Source organism: Equus asinus, chromosome 14, assembly GCF_041296235.1.
Source record: "Equus asinus isolate D_3611 breed Donkey chromosome 14, EquAss-T2T_v2, whole genome shotgun sequence".
NCBI lineage: Eukaryota > Metazoa > Chordata > Mammalia > Perissodactyla > Equidae > Equus > Equus asinus.
In genome coordinates this window covers 5,222,428-5,249,896 of record NC_091803.1, presented here as the reverse complement: position 1 = coordinate 5,249,896, position 27,469 = coordinate 5,222,428, and the positions used below count along the sequence as shown (strand labels likewise).

The window sequence follows — 27,469 nt, the reverse complement described above, 5'->3', positions numbered from 1 at the left end:
CTCGGATCTGAGATGCAATCGGGGCGGGATGGGCGGGGGTCTGCCTTTTCTGGAGCCAGGTTGAAAATTCTCCGCTTCCCGGAATACACAGCTGGCGCTCCTGGCTCGCTAGGCCGAGGGACGAGCGCCGCAGTTGTAGTTGCGAAGCGCGCGAAGGAGGTCTTCCCGGAGCCGCGTCCATTTGGGGGGTCCCAGGCGCCCCGCGTCTGGTGCCTGCCGCGTGGGCCGCAGGGTTACCTCGGGCCTCCAGCCGCCCTGCTGGCTGCAGCCGCGCCGCGCCGCGCGGGCCGCTCCCGCCGACCGCTCCGGGCAGCACCACCCCGGCCCACGCCGCGCGGCGCCGGCTCCGCCAATCAGCGCGCTCCTCCCGCGGCGCGCCAGTGACGCGCGCGCCAGCCTGCGCCCGCGGCGCTTTGGCGACGGCCCCTCCCGCGCTCGCCCGGCCCGTTAGCTGCGCGCCGCGCCTCTTGTGCGACGGCCCCTGGGCGGCGGCGCGTGCGGGCGCGGCCCTGGCGCGCCCCCTGGCGGCCCGGCGGGGCGCGGCGGGCGCGGCGCTGACCCGGAGGCGGCGGCGGCGGTGCCCGGATGGAGGCACGTCATTGTCCCCCGCCGGGCGGCTGGGCTGTGTGCGGCGGCGGCGGCGGCGGCGGCGGCCGAGGGGGATGGAGCGAGCGCCGAGCCGGGTCAGGTAAGCTCCCGCCTCCTTCCCGCCCGCCGCCGGCCGGCGTGGGGCCCGCGGAGCGCCCCGCTCGCCTGGGCCGCAGCTGGCCCGGCCGCCCGGCTGCCGGCGCGGCCCGCCGGGGGCTGGCGCGGCCCCTCGCCCGCCGCCCCCTCCGCAGCCGCGGGCCGCCCGGGACCCCGCCGCGCCGGTGGCAGCGCCGCCGCCGCCGGCCGGGCCAGGCCGCTGGGGAGGGGGCGGCGGCCGGGCGCCCCGAGAGCCGGGCTGCGCGGGGAGGCCGGACCCCCCTGGTTGCCATGGACACTGCCCTGCACCCCCACCCGGCCCCCGCCCGCCCCCTCGGCCCGTGGGCCCGGCCCGGCGGGCGGCTCTCGGGGCGGCCTGGACGGCACGGGTCCGCCCGGGGTGGGCGTGTGCCGGCCGCCGGCCGCCGAGCCCGGCGTCCCCGGGCCGCCCCCCGCGTGGCTGCCACCTCCCGCCCCCGAGCTCCCCTCGCAGCCCGGGGCTCGCCTCCCGCCCCCGCTCCACCCCCCGGAGAGACAAACTTTCCCACCCGGGCGCCCCTCCCCGCCCGGCACGCCGGTCCGCCCGCGCGGGGCCGTCCACCTGGCTCCTCCGCCGAGCGTCCGAGTTCCCCGCGCCGGCCGCCGGGCGGAGCGGGCACCCTCAGCGGGGGGAGGAGAGGGGCCGGCCGGCCGGCCCCCGCGGCGCGTCCCCGACAGCGTGTGCGCCCCGATCGCGGTCTTTATCCTCGGGGCACGAAGAGCCAACTTACCTGGAGGGGTTGGGGGGGCGGAGAGGGAGATCGATTTCAGACGTTTGAAATGAAAATTTGACGGGACGGAAGTTTTACAATCTGGGACTTTAACCTCGCCGTGCTGAATGCAGTTGAGATTACTTTTGTTGAATAGCTCTTTTATATTCAGGGAGGCCTTAGGGCTTACTTGTTTATGGGAAAACATGTTGGTCATTTAAAGTAAATACACTCAAATAACAGTAAAACTGGTTGGAAAACTGTTTTCGTTAACGCCTCTCTTTCAAGTTAACAGCGGTACTGCGGGTTCTCACGCGTGCATCTTTGTAGCGTCTCAAAAAAATTTCGACTTGTATGTTTTAAACATAATTCTACTCCTTTGACTGTGTTACTCATTCAGAGGGCGCAGAGGTATGAATAATCGGTTTCACCTAATTGTTTTTATTTAGGTTTCACTTTCTTTTTTATGTCATTGAATTAAGTCTGCAATGTCTGATTTGTAAAGGCTTAAGGCTAGTCCGTTTTGTTTACTTAGAAAGGATTGAAATCAAGGTTGTGTCTTTTTAAAGCTTGTGTGTTTTTCTCTTAAAATAGAGATGCTACAAGAATGTGAGTTACGTTGTTTATGAAGAAGCAGAGTGTAACAGTTTCTTTTTACAGGTATTAATACTATTACCTTAATGTATGTGGTGTGTGTGTGGCGTGCCACAATGTTTAAAGAGAGAGATACTTTTTAAAACATGAAAAAGAAGATTGCATTCTAGCATCTGGTAGAAATACCAAGGGAGAAATATAACATATAAGGGGCTGAGGCTTATAAGATTTTTGAATAAAAGGTTGTACTTAAATCAAAGGAAACACTTGTGAAGTCAATTTGTCTCATTCCTGCACACACGTCCAGCCTTGACGATGTACTGGGTTTTTTTCAAACATGCTTTTGTAACTTTTTGTATATCTCTCATCAGAAGATGTTGAGAGGAACTTTTAACTGTTTGTTGAAATAGTTGCTTAAAAGTCCTGAGATTTATAACAGTGATGTTCAGAAGCTTTACTGAGAGTAAAAAGTGTGTAACGGTATGAATCCTAGGTCCTACACAGCACTGTTTGTTTTCTAGAAAGGTTTCGTCTCTGTAGTAGATGGAATTTAGTCTGACACCTGATGGTTTTACAGTAAGATTTCATTGGCTGAATATACAAATGAAGACGAATGCATGGTTTTCCCAAAGTCATAATGCTATATGGTTATTTATTGACTGAGTTATATGCTTTCCTTAATTGTTTTCATTTAAGAATTCCTCCCCGCCTCCGCCCCCCCTCCCCAAAAGGCAATTGAAGCAAGTAAAATGGTTTTATTCGGTCATTTGTTAATGATTGTCCTGAAGGGATGTTTATCCCAGGGAAATCAAGGTTTTTGCTAGTTAATGTTGTTGTAAGTCAGGCTAGATTAACTTTTCCTTGTTACTCTCTTTTGGCTTTCTTTTTCTTTTGCTTTTCCTCCTCCTTCCTCCTGCTCTTTCGTTTTCTTACTCTTGCCTCCACACTGTTTCATAATTTCTTTTGACTGTTAGATGAGGAAAGTGTAAACTTTATTTGGATAATATGGCTCAAGCTTTCTTCCTGAATGAAGGTCCTGTGTCTTAGATTGACTTAAAATTTCAGTTCAGTTTTTCTTATTTTATTAATTAACATCTACTTTTCTGTTTCTACATAAGATTCCAAAAAATTTCTTAAGGTTGAGCTTTTTAGGGGCTGGTAAGCATACCTTAATTCCAAATTACAACCAAATTGGGGCTTTTTTAAGAAACCTCATTGTGAGCAGACAGTGCATTCATTGAGCTGGTTGTGTACGTGGATATTTATTATCCTTTTACTTTACTGTGTTGCATATCTTTTAAAACAAGTTTTAAAAGGTTGTTCCTACTTCAGAGTTTTTTAAGGATTAAATGAGGTACTGTATATAAATCACTCAGGACAAGCAGGTGCTAAAAGCCAGCACTAGTTGCCTCCTATCTCCAGAGTTCATTGATTTGTTCAACACATGGGTGGAAAGCCTTCTCTCTGCCAAGTCAGGGATATCAATGCGAGCAGGATGGAGAGCAGCAAATAAAACTGCTGTGGAGTATGTGCTCAAGGGCTACCGTAGAAATCAGCACAAGGTGCCGTGGGAGCTTCTCAGAGGGCTTCTCACCCAGTCTGGGTGGGAGGGGGGTCGAGGGAAGCGTCTCAGAGAAAATGAATTTTACTCTGAGAAGTGGAAGTGTTAATTGCCCAGAGGTGGAAGGATGGGAGAGAGTTAGGTAGAAAAGAATAGCGTGTGCAGAGCCCCGAGAGAGCAGGTGGGGAGGGAACAGAGGGAATGTACGGAGGGGTTCCTAGGCCAGGCGCTGTCTAGTCAGCGGGTTGGGGTGTTGTGCCGGGGCATACCTGGAAGGCATCTGCAGAGGGCGGGCATACAGTGTGGTTGCCACTGGGCCATTTTGGAAACATTCCTGAAAGTAGTCTGTTGGCTAGGTTGGTGTAGCCAGAAGCAACCCCCACTGGGAATGTTGGACCTGGTGCCTAGTCCCAGTTGCCGACTAGTTTGGATTATAGTTGTTCCGTTTTATAGACCCTGCAGATTCTGTCCAATCTCTCATAGGTCCATTATGAAAATTAAAGAAATTCACGTGTGTTCAGTCGCGAACGCAATGTTCAGTACATGGAAAATGCTCAATTAGTGGTAACCCTAAGATTTTAAAACAGGATTCAGAGAGAAAATTATAATGAAGTAGTTTTATAACATGTATTTGTGTTCAAGTTTGATGTCAGTAATGTCTTACGGGCTTCATTTAAGAAGTCATATATACCAAGTAAATGGACCTCTTCAGAAAAATGTGTTTCAAAGGTGAGACTTCCTGTATTTTAAATAATGTCGTTTTGGACTTTAAGCTCAAAATTAAAGCTAGATTTTCTCTTCATGTAGTTGAGACTTTTCCCTGAGGACTTACGTATCAGTTGAAAATTGAGTCAAATGTATTGGTGCATTTCACGTTCTAGTTTTAAGCAATAGAAAGAAAAAAATACAGGTACTTGGCAAATGTATAGCATTGGAAATTGAAGGTGCCTGATTGTAAACTGAAATGTCAGATTTTTAGGGGGTATAGGATAGAATGAGAAGATCTAATCAAGTACTTCGTTGAAGATTTTATAGTTGAAAATTGTTGACATGTTCACATTACTACAATGCTACATGTCCCAAAGAAATGATTACAAGGTTAAAAAGTACTGTTGCTTTTGTATTTGGGTGATTTTTTTGAAAACAATGAAAAATGGCTAGGATGATTTTCCAGGATCTAATGGGAGAATAAGTGGGCTACATTTCTCACCTTATGAAACAAATGTGTGCTTTTTGTCTTTTGCAGAACTGAACAATGACCATAGTTGACAAAGCTTCTGAATCTTCAGACGCATCAACCTGTCAGAATCAGCCTGGCAGTTCTGAGGCAGTCTCACCTGGAGACATGGATGCAGGTTCTGCCGGCTGGGGTGCTGTGTCTTCGTTAAATGATGTTTCAAATCACACGCTTTCTTTAGGACCAGTACCTGGTGCTGTAGTTTATTCAAGTTCATCTGTACCTGATAAATCAAAACCGTCACCACAAAAGGATCAAGGTACTGTTTTTGAGAGTCACCACAAGAAACTCCTGTGTAAATGCCGTCAGTGGGCTGCTGGTTTCAGAGAGGGCTTGTTTTACAAGATGTGTTGCCACCTGAGTTGCCAGCAGAGTCACATTATCTGACAGGCTTCATTTTCCTCTGCAGCTTGTTTGTGATTAACATATGTATCATAACAGGGTAGATTATTTTTAGTGACTATAATATTTGTAGTTTCTTTTATTCCTAATTTTTTGAAAGATAAACTTTATCTTGGTGAGAATTGAGATGGGCAAGCATTTTAACTTCTCAGTTAACTATATAGTTCCCTAAGTAGATGTCTGTCCTAAAAATGTAAAGACGTTTTTAAAAATGATTGCCCTTGGGGCCGGCCTGGTGGTGTAGTGATTAAATTTGCATGCTCCGCTTTGGCTGCCTGGGGTTCACAGGTTCAGACCCCGGGTGTGGATCTACACACCGCTCATCAAGCCACGCTGTGGCGGCATCCCACATACAAAACAGAGGAAGATTCGCACAGATCTCAGCTCATTGACACTCTTCCTTACCCCCCCCCCAAAAAAAAACAAGGTTGCCTTTGACAAATGGGCTCAAACCAACTGTTTTGGAGAGTTTTTACCTGTTAAAATCATCTGTAGTAATAAAGCTCTTTGAAAGAGAACAGATGATGTAAATGTTACACTTGTTGAAACTATTTAGACATGGTTACACTTGTTAAAACGCATCCAGATAAATAAGACATTGATGCTACAGTTGGTACTTCTAAGACTTTTGGATTTGGAAGCTTTGAAAGAAAAATAAAATAGATTAGTTACTGCTCGGAACGTCATTTGGCTTAGAATAATTTGGCCCTTTTATTCTTTTGAGTCCTCTTAGTAAGTGTGATGTTATGATGTGGGAGTGGGTGGTGTGAATTGATAAAGGTGTTTTGGGAGGGGGAGTTTGTATCACAAAACAAACAGTTTAATTGACTGTTAGATGTAGAGGCTAAAGACCTTCACCATCAAGCCTTTCCCGTGGGATGTCTTCTCACACACTCCAGCCTCTTGTCGTGTTGCTGGGGCTCCTCTTCCCCCCAGGACTCAGCTCACATCGCCCCGCCTTGCCCTTTTTGGGGCCCTTCTCCCATTCAACACACTCATTTCCCTTTTCTTAATTTTGCTCTCCCTTTCCCACCAAGCGGAAGCCTGGCTTTGCATACATAAATGCTCATTAATATCTCTATTAAAATACAGAGCCATCTATTGGGCATGCCAGTCTTCAGTAGCACCAAGGAACTGACACTTTTGAAAAAGTAGTCTTGCTGTGGGTGATTTTGAACTTTCCTAAATAAGTTGTTTTTTGAGCTTCACCTGAGTTCTGTTAGCATAATTGTCATTAATAATTTGTTTCTAAGTCTTAAAAATAGATAAAATACCTTTTAGACCATGTATAGTATATTTATGAGTGTGTATAGTGGTGCCCTGGGTACAGAGCCTGTTTCCTTACTGGTAAAACGAGGAGGATTTCACTACCAACTCTCAGCATTGAGCCTGTCTGACAGCTGGTAAGAACCAAAGAAGTGAGGTGACGGTGAGGATGACAGTGATGGTGCTGGAGCTAGATAGAAGCATCCATAGCAAACGTTTTTGGGAATTGATGTATCCTGCACTTTTTATTGCTTGTGTTGCTGTTTATTTTTTTAAAGCTTTCTATTATGAAAATTTTTACGTACATATGAAAGAGTAATTATAATGAACACTCGTGTACCCATCAGTCAACTCTGGCTTTTGTCAACTCATGGCCAATAATACCTCCACACATTCCTTTCCCCTGTCCCCATCATTTTAAAGCAAATCCAAAACTTCACATTTTATCTATAAATATTTTAGTGCATATATCTAAAGAATTCTTTTCTAAAAATTAAAACATCTTTTTTTTTTTTTTAAGATTTTATTTTTTCCTTTTTTTCCCCAAAGCCCCCCGGTACATAGTTGTATATTTTAGTTGTGGATCCTTCTAGTTGTGGCATGTGGGACGCTGCCTCAGCGTGGTTTGATGAGCAGTGCCATGTCCGTGCCCAGGATTCGAACCAACGAAACACTGGCCACCTGCAGCGGAGCGCACGAACTTAACCACTCGGCCATGGGGCCAGCCCCTAAAACATCTTTATATTAAAAATCTAGTCAATGTTCAAATTTCGCTGGTTGTCACATAATTATGTTTAACAGGTGACTCTTGAAATCAATGTCCAAACAAAATCTATGCTTTGTATCTTGGGGATGTCTTTTAAGTTTCTTTTAATTTGTAATCCCTCCTCCTTTTTGTCCTTTAAATTTATTGAAGAAACCCATTTAGAGTTTCCCACATCCTGGGCTCTATCTTTTAAAATGTCCCTTTCTCCCGTGTATTTCTGGTTAGCTAGTAATAAGATTTAGAATCGTGATCGGATTCAAGTTTGATGTGTTGCTACTTCTTTAGCTTCAGAAGCACGCAAAGCTTTGTTTTTAAAATATTTGTTGTTCATTTTTCTAGCCCTAGGTGATGGCATTGCCCCTCCACAGAAAGTTCTTTTCCCATCTGAGAAGATTTGTCTTAAGTGGCAGCAGACGCATAGAGTTGGAGCTGGGCTCCAGAATTTGGGCAATACCTGTTTTGCCAACGCAGCATTGCAGTGTTTAACTTACACACCGCCTCTCGCCAATTACATGCTATCGCACGAACACTCCAAGACATGTAAGTGTTCTGTTATGTGTATAGTATTGTGGTGTGCTAACCTACTTTCATTTTTTCCTCCGAAATGAAAGTGAAGGATTAAGCCCAGAATTCTCTGGTCACTAAGGAGTTGGTTTATTCTTTTAGAAACCATGGAAGAAGACTCTTAAGATTTGTATTCTGGTTGCATAAAAAGCATTTTGCACCTAATTTGACCTGTGAAGTTGTTTTCAAAGAAACGTATTTTATCAGCATTTGGCATTTCTGAAGCCCCTGCTGGCTTTCTACACTTGCTAAAAAATGCAACATAAATGTCTGCCGCCAACAGCTTGGGACAAGCAGGGTTAAGAAATCCTGCCTCTGCTGGCATCCATCCTGTGCTGTGGGGCTTGGTTCACCCACAGGCTTGTAAGCCTTAGTGGAGAGGAGCCTCTTGCTGCTGCCCCCAACCTCCTAGAAATTCATCCAGGACTTTCCCTTTAGCTGTGAGAGCTCAGTTTTCAACCTAAAGAGCAGGAAATCAGTTAAAACATATTATGTCTTTAATTAGGTGAAAGCCAACTCAGTGGTTGACGAGTGAAATTCAGAATTTAGAACATATCTGTTTTTTGAGGTTTTGACCTTCTTCATCTCTTGTAAATATCCTTCATCCTTGATAAATGAAACCTCCCTGTTCTTTGATGTGCGTTGCTGCTCAGATTTGTGTGTATGTTCAGGTGCTATTCACTAATTATCAGGGTGAAAACCCCTTGGTTTCTTTTTGCATAGTTCTTTACTTAATGGAGAATTTAAACTAGTTCTTTTAAAACTCACCCTCCCCCCCGGCACAGAGCAAAATAATGCTTGTGAAGATTTTGGAAAGTACAGAAAAATTTAAAGAAACCAAAGGAAAGTCACCTGTGTCTCCCTGCCTAGAGGCATTTGTTAAGCCAAGGGGTTCAAGTTACAGAGTGAACCTTCTTCTTTTTGAGGAAGATTAGCCCTGAGCTAACTTCTGCCAATCCTCCTCTTTTTGCTGAGGAAGGCTGGCCCTGAGCTAACATCCGTGCCCATCTTCCTCTACTTTATATGTGGGACGCCTGCCACAGTATGGTGTGCCAAACGGTTTCATGTCTGCACCCGGGATCCAAAGCGGTGAACCCAGGGCTGCCGAAGCGGAACGTGTGCACTTAACCGCTGCGCCACCAGGCCAGCCCCAGAGTGAAGCTTCTGTTCGCCCTCATCTCCTCCCTTTCTAAGTCCATAATTCATTCCCCACGGACAGCTTTCCTATCACTTCTGCACTTTTAATGAAAGTAGGGTGTGGATGAATATCCAGGACTGGCACCTGGACATCGAGAGGGAGCACCAAGACCAAAATTCAGAAGCTCCAGGTGCCCAGGGTTAGGTGCCTATCTTTTATGCTGCTGGTAGTTTTCTTTCTCTCCCTCTCCCCCTCCCCCCTCCCCCCCCCCTCCTTTCTTTCCTTCCTTTCTTTCCTTTTCTTTCTTGCTTTCCCAGCTTTACTGAGGTATAATTGATATACAGTAAATTGCACATATTTAAAATATACAATTTGATGCATTTTGACATTTGTATACACCCATGAAACTATCACCACAGTTAAGATAATGAGCATGTTCATCACCCCCTAAAGTTTCCCAGCACTCCTTTGAAATCACTGCCTTCCACCCCTTCCTGCCCCTCATCCCCTTCACCGCAGGCAATCACTGGTATGCTTTCTGTCTACTATAGATTAGTTTGTATTTTCTAGAATGTCATATAAGTTGAATTATACAGTATATGTTCTTATATTGCCTGGCTTTTTTCACTCAGCACTATTATTTCAACATTATTCCATGTCGGTGCATGTATCAGTAGTTAATTTTTATTGCTGAGTAGTATTCCATTGTATGGATATACCACAATTTGTTTCTCTGTTCACCTATTGATGGACATTTGTGTGGTTTCCCTTTTTGGGCCATCACAAATTAAGCTGCTATGAACATTAGTAAACAAGTCTCTGTAAGGTCATGTTCTCATTTCATTAGGTAAATATCTAGGAGTAATATGGCTTGGTCCTATAGTGTGTGTGTGCTTAATCTTGATACTTCCAAACTATTTCCCAAAGGAATTGTGCTATTCTACTCTCCCACCAGCAGCGAATTCAAGTTCCATTTGCTCCATATCTCCCCTAATAGTTGGTGTGGTCAGTCTTTTCAATTTTAGGCATTCTGATATGTGTGTAGTATAGTAGTATCTTACTGTGGTTTTGATTTGCACTTCTCTAATGAATAATAATGTTGTGCATCTCTCCAGGTGGTATTTGCCATCTGTATATTTGCTTTGCCTAGTCCTATCTTCTGCCTGATTTAAAGCTGGGTGGTTTTCTTATTGTTGAGTATTGAGAGTCGTTTATGTATTCTGGATAGAAATCCTTTATCAGATATGTAATTTACAAGTATTATCTCCCAGTCTGGAGAAAATATTCTCTTCACACTGTCTTTTAAAGGACACATTTTTAGTTTTGACGAATTCCACTTCATTATTTATTTTCTTATCAATTGTGCTTTAGGTGTTGTATTAAGAAATCTTTGCCTAACCAGAGGTTACAAAGATTTTTTTCTGGAAGTGTTATAGTTTTAGCTTTTATATTTACGTCCACAATATATTTTGAGTTAATTTTTATTTGTGGTGTAAAGAATGGATCGAAGTTCATGTTTTTCAATATGCATATCCAATTGTTCCAGCACTATTTGTTCAGAAGATAGTCCTTTCTCCACTGAACTGTCTTTGCAACTTTATAAAAAATCAGTTGGCCATATCCATCTGTTACACTGGTCCACTGTCTATCTTGACGACACCGTAACACAGTGTCTTGATTACTGTATATTTAAAAGTTTTGAAGTGAGGTAAGTCCTCCAACAACTTCTTTTTCAAACTTTTTTTGGCCATTCTTGGTCCTTTGCCTTTCCAAATGAATTCTGGAATCAATTTGTCAATTTCTATAAAAACGCTTCCTGGGACTTTGATTGGGGTTGCATTGAATCCATCAATCAGTTTGGGATGAATTGACATCTAAACACTATTGTCTTCTGACCCGCAAACAAAGTATACCTCTCCATTTATTTAGATTATCTTTAATTTTTCTTAGCAATGTTGTATAGTTTTCAATATACAGGTATAATGTGCACATTTTAAATCAGATCTATCCCTAAGTATTTCATATTTTTTTTTTTTTTTTTTTTAAAGATTTTATTTTTTCCTTTTTCTCCCCAAAGCCCCCCGGTACATAGTTGTGTATTCTTCGTTGTGGGTTCCTCTAGTTGTAGCATGTGGGACGCTGCCTCAGCGTGGTCTGACGAGCAGTGCCATGTCCGCGCCCAGGATTCGAACCGACGAAACACTGGGCCGCCTGCAGCGGAGCGCGCGAACTTAACCACTCGGCCATGGGGCCAGCCCCAGTATTTCATATTTTTGAAAGCTGTTATAAGTGGTAATATTTTTTGAATTGCAATTTCTGATTGTTTATTGCTAGCATATAGAAATGCAGTTGAGTTTTTGGTATTGATCTTATATCTTGCAACCTTGCTAAACTCACTTCTTAATTCTAGTAGTGTTTTTTAAAAAAAGATTCCTTAAGATTTTATGGAGACAATCATGTGATCTGTGAATAAGGAAAATTTTAGTTCTTAATTTCCAGTGTGCATGCTCTTTATTTCTTTTTCTTGCTGTAATGCATGTGCCGGTACCTCCATTACAGTGTTGAATAGATGTGAGCCTTCAGCGGGTCCTAATCATTTTGCTGGTGGATGGTCTTGTTCGATGTTGGTGGCTGCTGACTGATCAGAGTGGTGGTTGCTGAAGGTTGGGGTGGCTGTGGCAATTTGTTAAAGTAAGACAGGAGTGAAGTTTGCCGCATCAATTGACTCCTCCTTTCCTGAACAAGTTCTCTGTAGCACATGATGCTGTTTGATAGCATTTTACCTACAGTAGAACTTCTTTTGAAATTGGAGTCAGTCCTCTCAAACCCTGCCACTGCTTTATCAACTAAGTTTATGTCGTATTCTAAATCCTTTGTTGTCGTTTCAACAATCTCCACAGCATTTTCACCAGGAGTAGATTCCATCTCAAGAAACCACTTTGCTCATCCATAAGAAGTAATTCACCATCTATTAAAGTTTGATCATGAGATGGCAGCAACTCACTCACATCTCCAGGCTCCACTTCTAAATCTAGTTCTCTTGCTCTTTCCACCACCCCTGCAGTTACTGCCTCTGCTGAAGTCCTCAACCCCTCAAAGTCATCCATGAGGGTTGGAATCAACTTCTTCCAAATTCCTGTTAATGTTGATTTTGACCTTTTTCCATGAATCACAAATATTCTTTTTTTTTTTTTGAAGATTGGCCCTGATCTAACATCTGTTGCCAATCTTCTTTTTTTTTCTTCTTCTCTCCAAAGCCCCCCAGTTTATTCTTGTATATTCTAGTCATGAGTGCCTCTGGTTGTGCTGTGTGGGATGCTGCCTCAGCATGGCCTGTCGAGCAGTGCCATGTCCACGCCAAGGATCTGAACCGGCAAAACCCTGGGCTGCTGAAGTGGAGCACCCGAACTTAACCACTCAGCCACGGGGCCAGCCCCACAAAGATTCTTAATGGCATCTAGAATGGTGAATCCTCTCCAGATGGTTTCTTTTGCCTAGATCCATTGAAGGAATCACTATCTGTGGCAGTCATAGCCTTATGAAATGTATTTCTGAAGTAGTAAGACTTGAAAGTCAAAATGACTCCGTGATCCATGGGCTGCAGAATGGATGTTGTGTTAGCAGGCATGAAAACATTAATCTCATTGTACATCTCCATCACAGCTCTTGGTGACCAGGTGCATTGTCAATGAGCAGTAATATTTTTAAAGGAATTTTTTTTCTGAGCAGTAGGTCTGAACAGCAGTAAATATTCAGTAAACCATGTTGGAAACAGATGTGCTGTCATCCAGGCTTTGTTGTTCCATTTACAGAGCAAGGCAGAGTAGAGATAGCTAATTCTTAAGGACTCTAGGCTTTTCAGAATGGTAAATGAGCATTGGCTTCAACTTAAAGTCACCAGCTGCCTTAGAGTGTCAGCCTGTCTTTTGAATCTTTGAAGCCAGGCATTGACTTCTCCTGTCTAGCTAGGAAAGTCCTCGATGGCATCTTCTTACGACATAAGGCTGCTTTGTCTCCTCTGAAAATCTATTGGTTAGTGTAGCCACCCTCAGCAATGGTTTTAGCTGGATCTTCTGGGTAACTTGCAGCTTCTGCATCAGCACCTGCTGCTTCATCTCGCACTTTTATGTCATGGAGACGGCTTCTTTCCCTAAACCTCATGACCCAACCTCTCCTAGTTTCAAACTTTTCTTCTGCAGCTTCCTCACCTCTCTCAGCCTTCAGAGAACTGGAGAGAATTAGGGTCTTGCTCTGGATTAGGTTTTGGTTTAAGAGAATGTTGTGGCTGGTTTGATCTTCTGTCCAGACCACTCAAACTTTCTCCATATCAGCAATGAGCCTGTTTCGCTTTCTTTTCATTCATATGTTCATTGGAGTAGCACTTTTAATTTCCTTCAAGAACTTTTCCTTTGCGTTTGCAACTTGGCTAATTGTTTGGCGCAAAAGGCCTAGGTTTTGGCATATCTTGGCTTTCAGCATGCCTTCCTCACTAAACTTAATCATTTCTAGCTTTTGATTTAAAGTGAGAGACGCGCCACTCTGCCTTTCATTTGAACACTTAGAGGCCATTGTAGGGTTATTAATTGGCCTAATTTCAGTATTTTGTGTCTCAGGAAATAGGGAGGCCCAAAGAAAAGGAGAGACAGGAATGACTAGTCAGGGGCCGACCCGGTGGCGCAGCAGTTAAGTGCGCACGTTCTGCTTCTCGGCGGCCCAGGGTTCGCTGGTTCGGATCCCGGGTGCGGACATGGCACTGCTTGGCACCCCATGCTGTGGCAGGCGTCCCACATATAAAGTAGAGGAAGATGGGCACAGATGTTAGCTCAGGGCTAGTCTTCCTCTACAAAATAAGAGGAGGACTGGCAGTAGTTAGCTCAGGGCAAATCTCCCTCAAAAAAAAAAATCGTTAAAAAAAAAGGAATGGCTAGTCAGTGGAGCAGTCAGAACACACATCATTTATCGATTCAGTTTGCTGTCTTATATGGTCGCAGTTTGTGGCACCCCAAAACAGTTACAATAGGAGCATCAAAGATCACTGATCACAGATCACCATAACAAATATAATAACAATGAAAAAATTTGAAATATTGTGAGAATACCAAAATGTGACACAGAGACACGAAGTGTGCAAATGCTGTTGGAGAAATGGTGCTGAAAGACTTGCTCAATGCAGGTTGCCACAAGCCTTCAATTTGTGAAAAACACACTATCTGCAAAGCACAATACAGCAAAGTACAATAAAATGAGGTATGGCTGTATTTTGAAGCTCTGTCATTTAAGATTATTATGACCTCTTGCTGAACCGACCTATTTATAATTTATGAAATTATCCTCTTTATCCCAAATAGTATGCTTTGCTCTGAAATATACTTTGAGATAAATAGAGCCGTTCCAGTTTTCTTATGAGGAGTGTCAGCATGGTGTATCTTTCGTCCATCTTTTTTACCTTTAATCTATTTGTATCTGTATTTAAAGTGGGTTTCTTGTAAACAGTGTATAGTTTGGTCTTGTTTTTTAACCCAATCTTACAGTCTCTGCCTTTTATTTTTGGATGTAAATAATTTTTATTTAAGGAGATTATTATTAAGATTGGACTTAAATTCACCGTCTTGCTATTTGTTTTCTATTTGTCCCGTTTATTCTTTGTTCCTTTTTCATCTTTTTCTGCCTGCTTTTGGATTGAGTATTTTTATGATATTATTTAATCTCTTTTATGGGCATATTTTCTAGAACTTTGTTTTCTTTTCTTTTTCTTAGTGGTTGCTTTAGGGCTTACAGCATACATCTTTAATAACTTATCACAGTTCACCATCCAATAATATTCCACTTCTTGTGTAACATAAGAACTGTATGACAATGTGCTTTCATCTTCCCTCTCTTGACATTCTTGCTATTTTCTTATGTTTTGTTTTTACCTATTTTAACCACATACTACGTTGTTGTGTTATTTTTGGTTTAAATAAATTTTATGAGTTTTGCTTTATTAGTTGAAGGTCTCTTTAGGGGCCGGCCCGGTGGCACAGTGGTTAAGTGCACACATTCTGCTTAGGCGGCCTGGGGTTCACCGGTTCGGATCCTGGGTGGGGACATGGCACCGCTTGGCAAGCCATGCTGTGGCAGGCGTCCCACATATAAAGGAGAGGAAGATGGGCACGGATGTTAGCTCAGGGCCAGTCTTCCTCAGCAAAAAGAGGAGGATTGGCAGTAGTTAGCTCAGGGCTAATCTTCCTCAAAAAAAAAAAAATTTATATTTACCTACTCATTTACCATTTCCACTGCTTTTAATTCCTTTATGTAGATCCAGATTTCCCTCTGGTATTTTTCCTTACGCCTGCATGACTTGCCCTGTTGCTGGTGATGAACTCTGTTTTTTTGGGTTTTGTTCTAGGTATGTGTTTTTTTATTTTTTATTTTCGGTCTGAAATGTCCATCTTTTGCCATTTTAAAAACTTTTGAGGTAATTGTAGATTCACACGTAATTGTAAGAAATAACACAGACATCTCATACACCTTACCCAGTTTCCCCCAGTTTTATACACAATAGTTCAATATCTCAACCAGGATATTGACATTGATAGAGTCGGGATACGGAACATTTCCATCACTACAGGGTCCATCATGTTTCCCTTTTATGGCGAAGCCCACTTCTCTTGTGCCCCTACCTCCTCTTAACCCCTGGAACCACTAATCTGCTTTCCATTTCTATAATTTCATCCTTTCAAGAATGTTATACATATATATATAATTATGCAATATGTAACCTTTGGAATTCTCTTTTTCACTCAGCGTAATTCTCTGGAGATTCATGCAGGTTATTGTTGTGTATTAATAATTTGTTCCTTTTTATTGCTTAGTAGTATTCCATGGTATGGATATGCCACAGTTTATTTAACCCCTCATTCAGTAATTGATCTCCGAGTTATTTCCGGTTTGGGGATTCTATAAACATTAGAGTGTACAATATATGTGAACATAAGTTTTATTTCTTTGGGATAAATGCCCAGGTCTGCAATTTCTGGGCCGTACGGTAGATGCATGTTTGGTTTTATAAGAAACTACCAAACAATTTTCCAGAGTGGCTGACCATTTTACATTCCCACCAGCAATGTATGAGGGTTCCAGTTTCCCTGCATTCTTGCCAGTTTTTGGTGTTGTCACTATTTTTCATTTTAGCTGCACTGGTATCTCATTGTGGTTTTAATTTGCATTTCCCTAATGCCTAAAGGTTTTGCACATCTTTCCATGTGCTTATTTGTCATCTGTATATCCTCTTTGGTGAACTCTTTCTTCATATCTTTTGCTCATTTTCTATTGCATTTTTTGTTTTTATATTGTTGAGTTCTGAGAGTTCTTTATATAGTCTAGATTCTAGGCCTTTGTCAGGTATGTAGTTTCCAAATATTTTTTCCCAGTCTGAAGCTTTTCATCTCCTTAATGAGTCTTTCACAAAATGCAAGTTTTTAATTTTGGTGAGGTACAATTTTTCCTCTTATGAATTGTGCTTTGGTGTCAAGTTTAAGATCTCATTGCCTTGCCCTTGATCCTGAAGACTTTTATCCCATGTTTTTTTCCTACAAGTTTTATAGTTTTACATTTTATGTTTAGGTCTGTGATACATTCTAAGTTAATTTTTGTGTAGTGTGAGGTTTAGGTTGAGGTTATTTTTTTTGTCTGTGATATCCATTTGCTCCAGCACCATTGGTTGAAAAGGCTCTCTTTCATCCATTGAATTACTTTTGCACCTTTGTAAAAAAAAAAAAACAATCACTGGGCATCTTCGTGTGGGTCTATTTCTGGGTTCCCTATACTGTTCCGTTATGGTATGTGTCTGTCCCTCCACACAGTCTTTATTCTTGTATCTATGCAATAAGTCTTGGTATCAGATGGAATGATTTCACCTGCTTTATCTTTTTCAAAATTATTTTAGCTATTCTGGTTCCTTTGTCTTTCCATATAAATTATAGAATAATCTTGTCTATATCTACAAGAAAATCTTGTTGGGATTTTGAAAGGAATTATGTTAAATATGTATCTCGATTGGGGGAGTTGACATCTTTACTATGTTGACATTTCCAATCTGTGGACGTGGTATGTCTCGCCATTTATTTAGATCTTCTTTGCTTACTTTCCCCAGCTGTGTGTGGTTTTTGGCATCCTTTGTCAGATTTGTACCTAATTCTTTTGTTTTTTGAGGGATGTAAGTGGTAGTGTATTTTTAACTTTGGTATCAATGTGTTTATTGCTGGTGTATAAATATACATTTGATTTTTTGTATGTTGATTTTAAATCCTGTTATCTTGACAAACACACTTATTAGTTCTAGGTGGTTTTTTTTTTTTTTTTTTTTTGTAGAGTCCTTGGGTTTTTCTACATGGACAGTCCTGTCATATGCAAATAGGGTCAGTTTTACTTATTCCTTACTGATTGATATGCCTTTTATTTCCTTTTCTTGCCTTATTTCACTGGCTAGAACTTCCAGCACTATGTTGAATAAGAGTGATGAGAACGGGTATGCTTGCCTTGTTTCTCATCTTGGAAAAGCACTCAGTTTGATGTTAGCTGTAGGTTTTGTATATGCTCTTTACCAAGTCAAGGAAGTGCCTTTCTATTTCTGTTTTTCTGATTCCTGCTTTTTATCATGAATGAGTATTGATTTTTGTCAAATCCTTTTTCTGTGTCAGATTGATATGATTCCATTGTGATTGGAGGACACACTCTATATGATTTCAGTTCTCTTAAATTTGAAGGGGTTTGTTTTGTGGCCTAGGATATGGTCTGTCTGGGTAGATGTTCTGTGAGTGCTGGAATGTTTCTTCTGCTGTTGAGTGGAGTGTTCTGTGAATGTGGATTGGATCCCATTGGCTGATGGTGTTGTCAGGTTCTTCTATATCCTTGCTGATTTTCTGTCTGATTGTTCAATCAATTGTTGACAGAAGGATGTTGAGATTTCCAGGTCTAATTGTGGATTTCTCTGTGTCTGTTTTCAGTTCTATCTGAGTTTGAGTCATCTATTTTGCAGCTCTCTTGTTTGGTACAAACACATTTAGGATTGCTCTGTCTTTTTGGTGTATTGACTCTATATAATGTCCCTTTCTCTGGTAGCTTTCTTTGCTCTGGAGTCTACTCTATCTGCTATTAATATGGCCATTCCTGCTTTCTTTGGATTAATGTTTGCATGACGTATCTTTTTCCATCTTTTTTCTTTCTGCCTGCCTGTATCGTTACATTTGAAGTGAGGTTTTTTGTAGACAGCAGATAGTTGTCATGTTTTTAAATCTACTTTGTTAGTCTGGGTCTTTTAATTGGTGTATTTAGAACATTTACACTTAAGATGATTATTGGTATATTAGGACTTTAGTCTGCCATTTTGTATTTTGTTTTCTGTTCTCTGTTTTTCATTTCTATTTTCTTATCCCTGCCTTCCTGTGGGGTACTTGAATATTTTTGAGAATTGTATTTTGATTTATTTATAATGTTTTTGAGTGTATCTCTTTATTTAGTGTTTTTAGTGGTTGCTCTAGGTTTTCATTCCGTATACATAACTCATTGCAGTCTACTGGTGCTGTCATTTTACCAGTTCAAGGGAGGTGTAGAAACCTTACCTCCTACCTCCCTTTACTCTCCCCTAGTTACCATGTAATTAAATAGTTCCTCTACATACATTTTGAACCACATCAGACATTGTTAAAATTTTTATTCCAAGTATCACATAATTTAGAAAAATCAAGAGAAGGAAAGCCTATTGTATTTGCCTGTATTTTTGATTGCCATGTATTTTTCTTCCTCCTTGGTGTCCCAGGGTTCTTTTTTTTTAAAAAAATCATTTCCTTTTTGTTTAGAGAGCTTCTTTAGTAATTCTTTTAGGGTAAGTCTACTGGTGACAAATTCTCTTAGTTTTGCTTCATCTGCGAATGTCTTGATTTTGCCTTCATTCCTGAGGGATATTTTCATTGGGTATAGGATTCTGGGTTGACAGTCCTTTTTCTTTCAGCACTTAAAAATTATTGTGCTGCTTCCTCTGACCTCCATGATTTTTGACGTGAAATCCACTGTCATTCAAATTGTTTTTCTCCTATAGGTAAGGTGTTGTTTTTCTTTCGCTGCTTTCGAGATTTTGTTCTGTGTCTTTAGTTTTCAGAAGTTTTCTTTGTTTTTTTCCCGTTTGGGGTTTGCTCAGGTTCTTGAATCTATAGAATTTTATCTTCTGCCAAATTTGGGAAAATTTCAGCCTTTATTCCCTGTAATACTTTTTCGGCCCAGCCCTCTCCCTCCTCTCCTTCTGGCACTCTGTTGACATGTGTGTTAGGTCTTTTGTTAGAGTCCCACAGGCCCCTGAGGCTCTGTTCATTTTTCCCCCCAGTCTGTTTTCTCTCTGTTGTTCAGAGTAGGTAATTTCTCTTGCTCTGTCTTCATGTTCACTGATTCTTTCCTCTTTCATCTCCATTCTTCTGTTTAGGTCACCCACTTTGCTTATTTCGATTATTGTATTTTTCATTTCTAAAATTTCCATTTTGTTCTTTATATCTTTGTTGAATCTTTCTACATTTTTCATTTGTTTCTAGTGTGTTCATAACTACCTGTTGAGGCATTTTTATCATGGCTGCATTAAAACCTTTGTTAGGTAGTTCTAACATCTCTGTAATCTCAGTGTTGACATCTATTCATTGTCTTTTTTCACTCCGTTTGAGAAATTCTTTGTTCTTGGTATGATGAGTGATAGTTGAAATCTGGGCATTTTTGTGCTATGTTAGAACACACTGGATCTTATCTGATGTCTATTCTAGCTGACTTTCTCTGATACCACTCTGGCAAAGGAAGTAATATTAGGTGGAGGTAGAAGTCCAGCTTTCTTACTTGGTCTCTGTTGACACTCAAGGTTGGGTCTCCTTGTTCCTGCTGGATGGGCTTGGGAGTTCCTGCTCCTCGCATAGTTTCCCACTGACATGCAGTGGGAGTGGCTTTTGACCACTGGGTGGTAGTGAAAGTCCTGATTCTGACATTCCCCCAGTGGGGAGTTTGGAGGGGCGCCTCTCTACTGCTGGGTGGCAGTGGAAGTCCAGGCCCCTCGCTTGATTGTCACTGACACCGTGGGATGGGTGGTGCGATTTGTTATCACCCAGTGTGGATGAGGTTCCAGCTCCTAGTTCATCTTCCCTAATACTACTCCAGTGAGTGGGTTGGGATGCCTCTTTACAGCCTGGCCAGTGGAAGTCTAGGTTCCTCACTTGGCCTTTCCTGGCACAGGTAGGAGTGGGGCCAGAGTTTTTCTGTGGAGTTTGGCTGGAGTAGAGTGATTATTGTCTGAAGTTTTCTGTCTTGCTAGGCTTCCCTTTTCCCAGTCCTTTGAGCAGGCCTTCCTTGGGGCTTTGTCCTCTCCATTTGTTGGTGTTTCTAAGTTACTGGCTTCTCCGGCTCCAAGTCTGGAATATATGAGGCACAAAAAAACCCCAGGGAACTCTCCACACTGTCATTCCTTGGGTTCTGAAGTTGCTCGCTTGTCTTTTGCTGTCTTTCCAAGCTTTCTTACCTTTGTCTCATATACAGCGTGCAGAGGTTTTTGTTGTACTCAGCCAGAGGAACAGGGAAAAGTACCTTTACTTTGTCTTCCCAGAAGTGGAATCTCCTTTTTCATGGGGTAGAGAATCCTGTGTTGACATTTTTAATACTTGAAAGATGTTACTCCACTGTCCTCTGTCTTGTGTTGTTTCTGATAAGGTCTCTTGTCAGTTTTACCTTTGTTCCTATGTACATAATGTTTTTATCATTGTTCTAAGCAATCAGACTGAGCGGTCCTTTGTGTAATTTTCTTTATGTTTCTTCTGTTTGGGGTTTGTTGAGATTCTTAAATCTGTAAATTTACTGTTTCAAATTTGCATAACTTTGAGTCATTTAAAAAAACTTCTGTTTATAACATCCCTTGATGTGTATATAGAGTCATATTTTGCTAATTTGGAGGATTATCATCTGTTATCTTTCAGGTCATGCAGAAGGATTTTGTATGATGTGTACAATGCAAGCACATATCACCCAGGCACTCAGTAATCCTGGGGATGTTATTAAACCGATGTTTGTCATTAATGAGATGCGGCGTAAGTATCATCTACAGTAGTTTACATTAGTATTTACTAGCTAGTTGGTCTTATTAGCCTAACTGGTAAAAATGAGTCCCTGTGTATGACAAAAAACAAACATTTTATCATACACGGATATGTCTTTAATTAATAACAAATTTTAGTGAAACATTTACTATGTAAACACACTCGAAACCTTAAAGCAAAAGATGACAATATAATGCAGACAGTATTCAGTTTAATATAAGCAAATTTAAAATTTTTTAAAAACTCAGTTAATAAAAGCATTAAGTTTTACAATGATTTTTCCTCCCTAGATATTTGGATTTCTCTGCTGAATAATACTTCCTCTAATATTGTTCCACGGGTTTAAGTAGTTTTCAATTAATTTTAATTCAGTGAATGAATATTACATTATACATAGTGAGAGGAATTATCAAAATAAAGTTAATTATACTCTTAAAGAAAAATTCATACTCATAACAGCAAATTCGTGGATAAATTTCACTTTTACTATGTAAATTCTAAATGATTTTAAAATTTTCTTTTGCATTGGAATGATCCTGATAGTTTACATGAAATTTTTTATACACTTTGTGTGTTTTTTGCAATAAGCTTTTACATCATCTCAGTTGACTGACTTGGAGTAAAAAATGCATGCAAATAAAAAAACCCTGACTCTTAATCTGGTATCTAGCTGGGTAATTATAGGGGTAGATAATTATACAGTGACAATGTATAATCCTTTTGCCTAAAAAGCTGCTGAAGATTAAAAGGTGTTATATTGGCCCCTTGGCGCTATTAACAGACCAGAGGAGACAATGCAAAAATTTTTTAAACATTGTCGGATCCTGGCAAAATTTTAGCCAACAGTGATTTTGTTTGTTTATATATGCATGGCAGGCGTGATTAGTATTTTTAAAGCTACTCTTTAAGAAAATGTCATTGCTCTATGTTTGTGTATACATAACCCACAAACACGCACACAAACACACACACACATACATACATATGTAGTTGAATCTTGAAATTGCCATTTTTGTAGGTCAGAACTGGTGAAATATTGGCAATATCATATGATTCAAGCTAATGTATATTTGTATAGTTCATAGACAAAATTCTATATATAATGTTTTATCATGATATTATTTGTACTTTTGTGTCGTTTTTATTATTATATAATTTTGTATTGCAACTGTGTAGTCAATTAGAAACAGGACTGAAATGTTGCTGTGCAACTGACTGTGTAACATGTTCTGTGGGTTATTGGGATGGAATTTACATAGGTTCAGACATTTATGTTTTGCATGGCTTCTCTTAGGGAGATCTGGCACCAAATTTAATATGTGTGCACTACCATAAGATTGTCAACAAATTTCTGAGACAATACAGCCAAAGTGAATTTATTCAAGTATAATTTTATGAACTTGCTGAAGACGGTTGAGTCTCTGGGCTCTCAGAAACTCTAGCCAAGATGGGCTTTTCATGGTCTAAAGGGCATGATCCTAGCTGCTCTCAGGGTGGGGTTAGTGCTGTTTCCTCATAAAATAATTATCAAAAGTTTGCTAACCAACATACTGTCATAAGATACAACTTTTGGAGGGTACAGCCTGGGCATATCATATGTGATGATAAACCTTTGTTCTTCCTTAAACTTTCTAGGAATAGCTAGGCACTTCCGCTTTGGAAACCAAGAAGATGCCCATGAATTTCTTCAATACACTGTTGATGCTATGCAAAAAGCCTGCTTGAACGGCAGCAATAAGTGAGTACAATACGACAGAGCATCGCTCACTTCTCCCCCTGCGTTGCCAGCTCGCCAGAATTCAGTTCTGCCTTTTACGATGAATGTAGCAGACGCTGTGTTTGCGTCAGCTCTTCACTTTGTACTGCGTCTTTCTCAAGTGATTTGCATTATTTTAAAATGGTTCACATTCTAAAAGGTGCGCTTACTATAACAATTTGGATTTTATTATAGATGATTATAGATGTCAGGAAATGAATATTGGTCTTGCCATTATTAATTGCTGAGTATCAGCATCCCTCTGCAGATCTAAAACTAATGACTTCCCCTTTCTAGTTGTGCCTGACATTTTCTCTGTTGACCTCCAGCCCCTGAAATCTGTATTTGTTCCCTGCGTCTTTCTCCCTCTGGTCAGTTACCAATTCCTGCAGTTTCTTCCTTAAAATCTAAGCGCAGACTCAAGAGGAAGATTGGAGAAGCAGTTAGATAGCAAGTCCTGCCCCACCTGCTGTTGCCTGAACACGCCTGGTAAATCTGTCCTATTCACACGGCTGCCACCGCTGCCTGGCCAGGCGTCCGTCGGTCTGTGTGACGCTCGACGGCAGAACAGAGGAGAACACGGCACGCTGTCACCAGCCAGTCCTCACACTGTCACAGTCCTGCTCAGGGCGTCTTCCTCTTGCTGCTTGCTTCAGGGCCCAATTCCTGCCTTCATTTCAGAGTCCCTTCCTAGTATTATCCTCCCTCCCCCGACCCTCACTGTGGTCTGCTCCGGCAAGACTGTTCTCTGGCTGCCACGTATACTGATGTATTTTTATTTTGTGGCTCTCCTGTTTGAATTCTCATTCTTTTATAGATGTACGTGCTTTGAAAATCTGATCGTAGTGTTGGTACTTTTCGTAGAACTCTTCTCTCATATTACTCTTCGACTGTTTTTCAGATTAGATAGACACACCCAGGCCACCACACTCGTTTGTCAGATATTTGGAGGATACCTAAGATCTAGAGGTAAACTTTTGTTTGAAAGTTGATAAAGCGATGCCTGCATGCGGTTTAGGAAGGGCAAACAGTAGGAAAGAGTTAATAACGCAGACTGGGTCTCCCTTCCAGCCCAGGCCCCATCCCTCTTCCCCAACGGCAGCCCCCGCCCACTTGTAGTCTATCCTTCCAGTGGTGTCCTGTGCACAGGCAGACTGGGAACACACTAGGTACACCCCTTTCATTTCTGTTAGTGTTCGAAACCCTTTCACAGTTCAGCACATGTAGGGCTGACAGTCTTTCCCACTTGCAGTGGTAGGCCATTTATTTTACTTCCCTATCAGTGGATATTTAGGTTGTTTCTAATTTTTTTGTTGTTGTTACCATCATTGCTTCATTGAACATCCTTGTACACATGCCTTTATGTCCATATAGAAGTGCATATATGTAGGATAAACTCTTAGTGTTAGAATTCTTGCATCAAAGGGTGTGTGTATTTTAAATTTTGGTACTGCCATATTGTCCTTCCAAAAGCTTACACCAGTTCACCTTACAGCCAACAGTGTGTGGGGGCCAAATTCATGACACTTTGACTCACGCTGTGTAGTATTAAGATTTTTTGCCCAATCTAAGAGGAGGAAAATGTACCTTGTTTTAATTTATTATTTTGAAATAGCATTTTGTGTTCTGTCATTTCAGTGGTTGGTGTTGCCACAATGATTACACTTTGCTCATGCTTTGCATTTTGTTTTTATTTCAGTCAAATGTTTAAATTGCAAAGGTGTCTCAGATACTTTTGATCCATATCTTGATATAACATTGGAGATAAAGGTAAACTTCATCATTGTTGTGGTAGTTAAGTTGAAAAAAATCAGTCATACTTTACATAACTTTATGTATTTATAGTTCATTTATAATGTAGACTACACTTGTTAGAGAATATGAATTGGAAATTTCATATGCTAAGACTTTATTTAGAGGTGACTGTTTAAGCTTTGCAATAGGCATCACTCAATCTTTTTTATTACCCTTTGACTTTTCATTAATACATCTTACTAAAACCAGATTCTAATGCCAATATTAGCCAAATTTAGATGGGGATTATTCTATAGAAAATGTTTTGCTTCTTGCATTTTCCAAACTCCTATTTTTTGTTGTTTTAAGCTTTTCTTTTTCTGATTACAAGTGTAATACATGCTTGTGATGAAGCTGAGAAACATTGCAGATATGTATAAGATCCCTTTCCACCGAATGAATTCTCGTGAACTCTGACATAAACTGTTCCAGAACACATTATTTGCTGTTTATAAAAATGGGATTACACCTCATGTCTGTTTGGCCACTTGCTATTTTCACTGAAGTCTCCTTGAGGCCCTCTGTGGGCTCTGGCAGTGCTGTGGCGGTCCAGTGAGTGGATATACCACAGTTTACAGGCCTGACTCCTGGCTGGTAGATAATTTGGTTTGTTTCCAGTTTTATGCTATTTTTAAATCATGCTGCAGCAAGCAACCTCGACATGTTTTTGTTGACTTTAACTTGCTCGTTTTTCCACGGGAGGGGAAACGACTTGGTGTGTACATGTATAAAAGTGGACATCATAATCCAAGAAGTTTCTTTTTACGTAAAAGTTCACATTGGCTTTTATACTTTTGAAGCTTCTTTTCTCTGGCAGTGGCAATGAGTGTTAATGTGGCATTGATGCTGTTCTCTTCGCAGGCTGCTCAGAGTGTTAACAAGGCCTTGGAGCAGTTTGTGAAGCCGGAACAGCTTGACGGCGAGAACTCATACAAGTGCAGCAAGTACGCTGGAGGGTGCCGGTGCTGCGGGGGGGAGGCCGGGCGGCTTGGGCTGAGGAAGTGCAGTGGTCTCAATAGCCCTTCCAGACTCCCTTCAGCTTCCATTAGCATCTAGGGAGGCCCTGGGCCTCTAGTTTCCAAGGGCCAGAGCACGCGTGTCTCAATGTTTACGCTCTCTAGAGACGTGCATCTCTGCCCTTGGGCGGCACGTGCCTGGTTACTGGGAAGGTCTGGCGGCAAGGGAGGTAGGATTACCCGCCACCACACGTTAGTGCTGCCGCGTGGGAAGGCGCGGCTTGGGATGACCTGTGTGTGTCGAGCAGCGTTTTCACTGACTCTCCTGTAATAAAAGGGTTGGGCTGGAGTGGGGAGTCACTTTCTCCCAGAGTAGTTAAGGATCTTTCTTGTGGTGGTTTCCCAGGATTTGGGGTAGTATATGCTAGAAACCTCTACTTTTGGTTATTCATTAATATCTTTCCCCAAGAAATCAAGAGAGCCTATTTTAAGAAGCACTATTTCGTAGGCTGTAAGTAGGTTTCCATGTTATAGTCAGATAACATAGATGTAATCATGACTAACGAATATGCATGTTGCGGGGAGGGAGGCTCCCTGCTTCCCAGGACCACAGGGATCTCTCCTTTGTTTTAACTCCATGGACATTTCTGACCTTTACTTTTCCTCCTTTTGTATCTGGGTGGAGCTTTGTTTTCACAGAATTATTGCAGCCTGAAAATGTAGCAATTTTTAAGTTTGTTTTGAATCAAGAGAAACTTGTTATTAATCTAGTTTTAAAATTATCAGTGCCCTTTGTTACTTGACATCTCAGAATTGTCCTATCTTCCTTTTTTCTTTCATACTAATTAAGCAACTTCCCCCTGTATTTTAAATTTTAATATTTTCACTCTTGGTTAAAAGAGGTGGTGTTTCTCATCTAGTATCCTTCTTTTGGAAACTTAGAGTGTTTCAGAGAAATAACAAGGGAAAGACTAAAAAGCAAAAAACGACAAACTAATCTTCTTAATTCTTTGTTTCTGTTTTTTTTCAAGGTGTAAAAAGATGGTTCCAGCCTCAAAGAGGTTCACTATACATAGATCCTCCAATGTTCTTACACTTTCTCTGAAACGCTTTGCAAATTTTACTGGCGGAAAAATTGCTAAGGTATGTAGATGATATTATTAATAACCTTTTATGTTGAGCCTTTCAAGGCTTAAGTGTCAGTAGCTATTAAGGGTTATAAACGACGTAATTGAACAATTTTGTTACCTGATTTTCTGAGTTCTTCCAGCACTTGTAATGGAAAAAAATGTCGAAGAATTGCGGAAGGAGTTTTCTGTGTGTTTGAGTGACGTGGTTTTTTCTCTGTCTGTTAGCTGGTTAGACCTGATGATGATGACGTTGGTGACTATCATCTGCATTTGTGCTTCACAGTCAGTGAAGGTACCGCGTGGGTACAGGGAGAGCTAGTGTCGTTTGAAATCCAGAGAGGACTTCCCTGCTCGCTCTTGCCATTCTTTCATCCAAGTTCATTTTTCGTTTGCTCAGGTGTTTTCTGATTGGCAGTACACTGAATTTTCCCATCTTCTCCCCACTTTCTGAAGATTGAAAGTGGTCAGAAATTCAGTAGCATGCAAGAGAAATAAACAGTCCTCTCCTAAATTATTAAAAATAAAAATAAGTGATGACTAAAGTCCAGAGATGTCATTCTGTTACTATCTCCTTTCATAGATTTGAAGAATTCACTTAATGTGGATCCTTATTTGCTTAAAGGAAATAAAGAACACAGTGGGACTGCTTTAAATACACTTAGATTCCGGTGTGCTCCAGGTTGATCGTGTCTTTTGAAATGTGGTTCAGCATGTTAGGTTTTTGCTAGAACATCATACGGTAGTGTTCTGCGGTTCTCCTCCGAGGGGTCTCCT

At 41.4% G+C, this 27,469-nt stretch overlaps 1 protein-coding gene across 6 annotated transcripts in view; it reads left to right on the top strand.

Moving 5' to 3' along the window:
* Nucleotides 1-534: 534 nt before the first annotated feature.
* USP42 (ubiquitin specific peptidase 42) overlaps nucleotides 535-27,469 on the top strand; it is a 39,679-nt gene continuing 12,744 nt past the window's right edge. Inside the window, exons 1-10 of one of the 6 annotated variants that reach the window (XM_044747311.2) lie at nucleotides 540-688; nucleotides 2,028-2,093; nucleotides 4,835-5,084; nucleotides 7,599-7,799; nucleotides 20,940-21,050; nucleotides 22,695-22,797; nucleotides 23,717-23,784; nucleotides 24,515-24,585; nucleotides 25,471-25,553; nucleotides 26,597-26,708. In XM_044747311.2, coding sequence (XP_044603246.2) covers nucleotides 4,844-5,084; nucleotides 7,599-7,799; nucleotides 20,940-21,050; nucleotides 22,695-22,797; nucleotides 23,717-23,784; nucleotides 24,515-24,585; nucleotides 25,471-25,553; nucleotides 26,597-26,708 — 990 coding nt within the window. In that variant the 5' untranslated portion in view covers nucleotides 540-688; nucleotides 2,028-2,093; nucleotides 4,835-4,843. Of the gene's footprint in view, nucleotides 689-2,027; nucleotides 2,094-4,834; nucleotides 5,085-7,598; nucleotides 7,800-15,259; nucleotides 15,350-20,939; nucleotides 21,051-22,694; nucleotides 22,798-23,716; nucleotides 23,785-24,514; nucleotides 24,586-25,106; nucleotides 25,325-25,470; nucleotides 25,554-26,596; nucleotides 26,709-27,469 lie in introns of those variants that run through there. The other 5 variants (XM_070484177.1, XM_044747313.2, XM_044747316.2 and 2 more) reach the window with 5 other exon arrangements.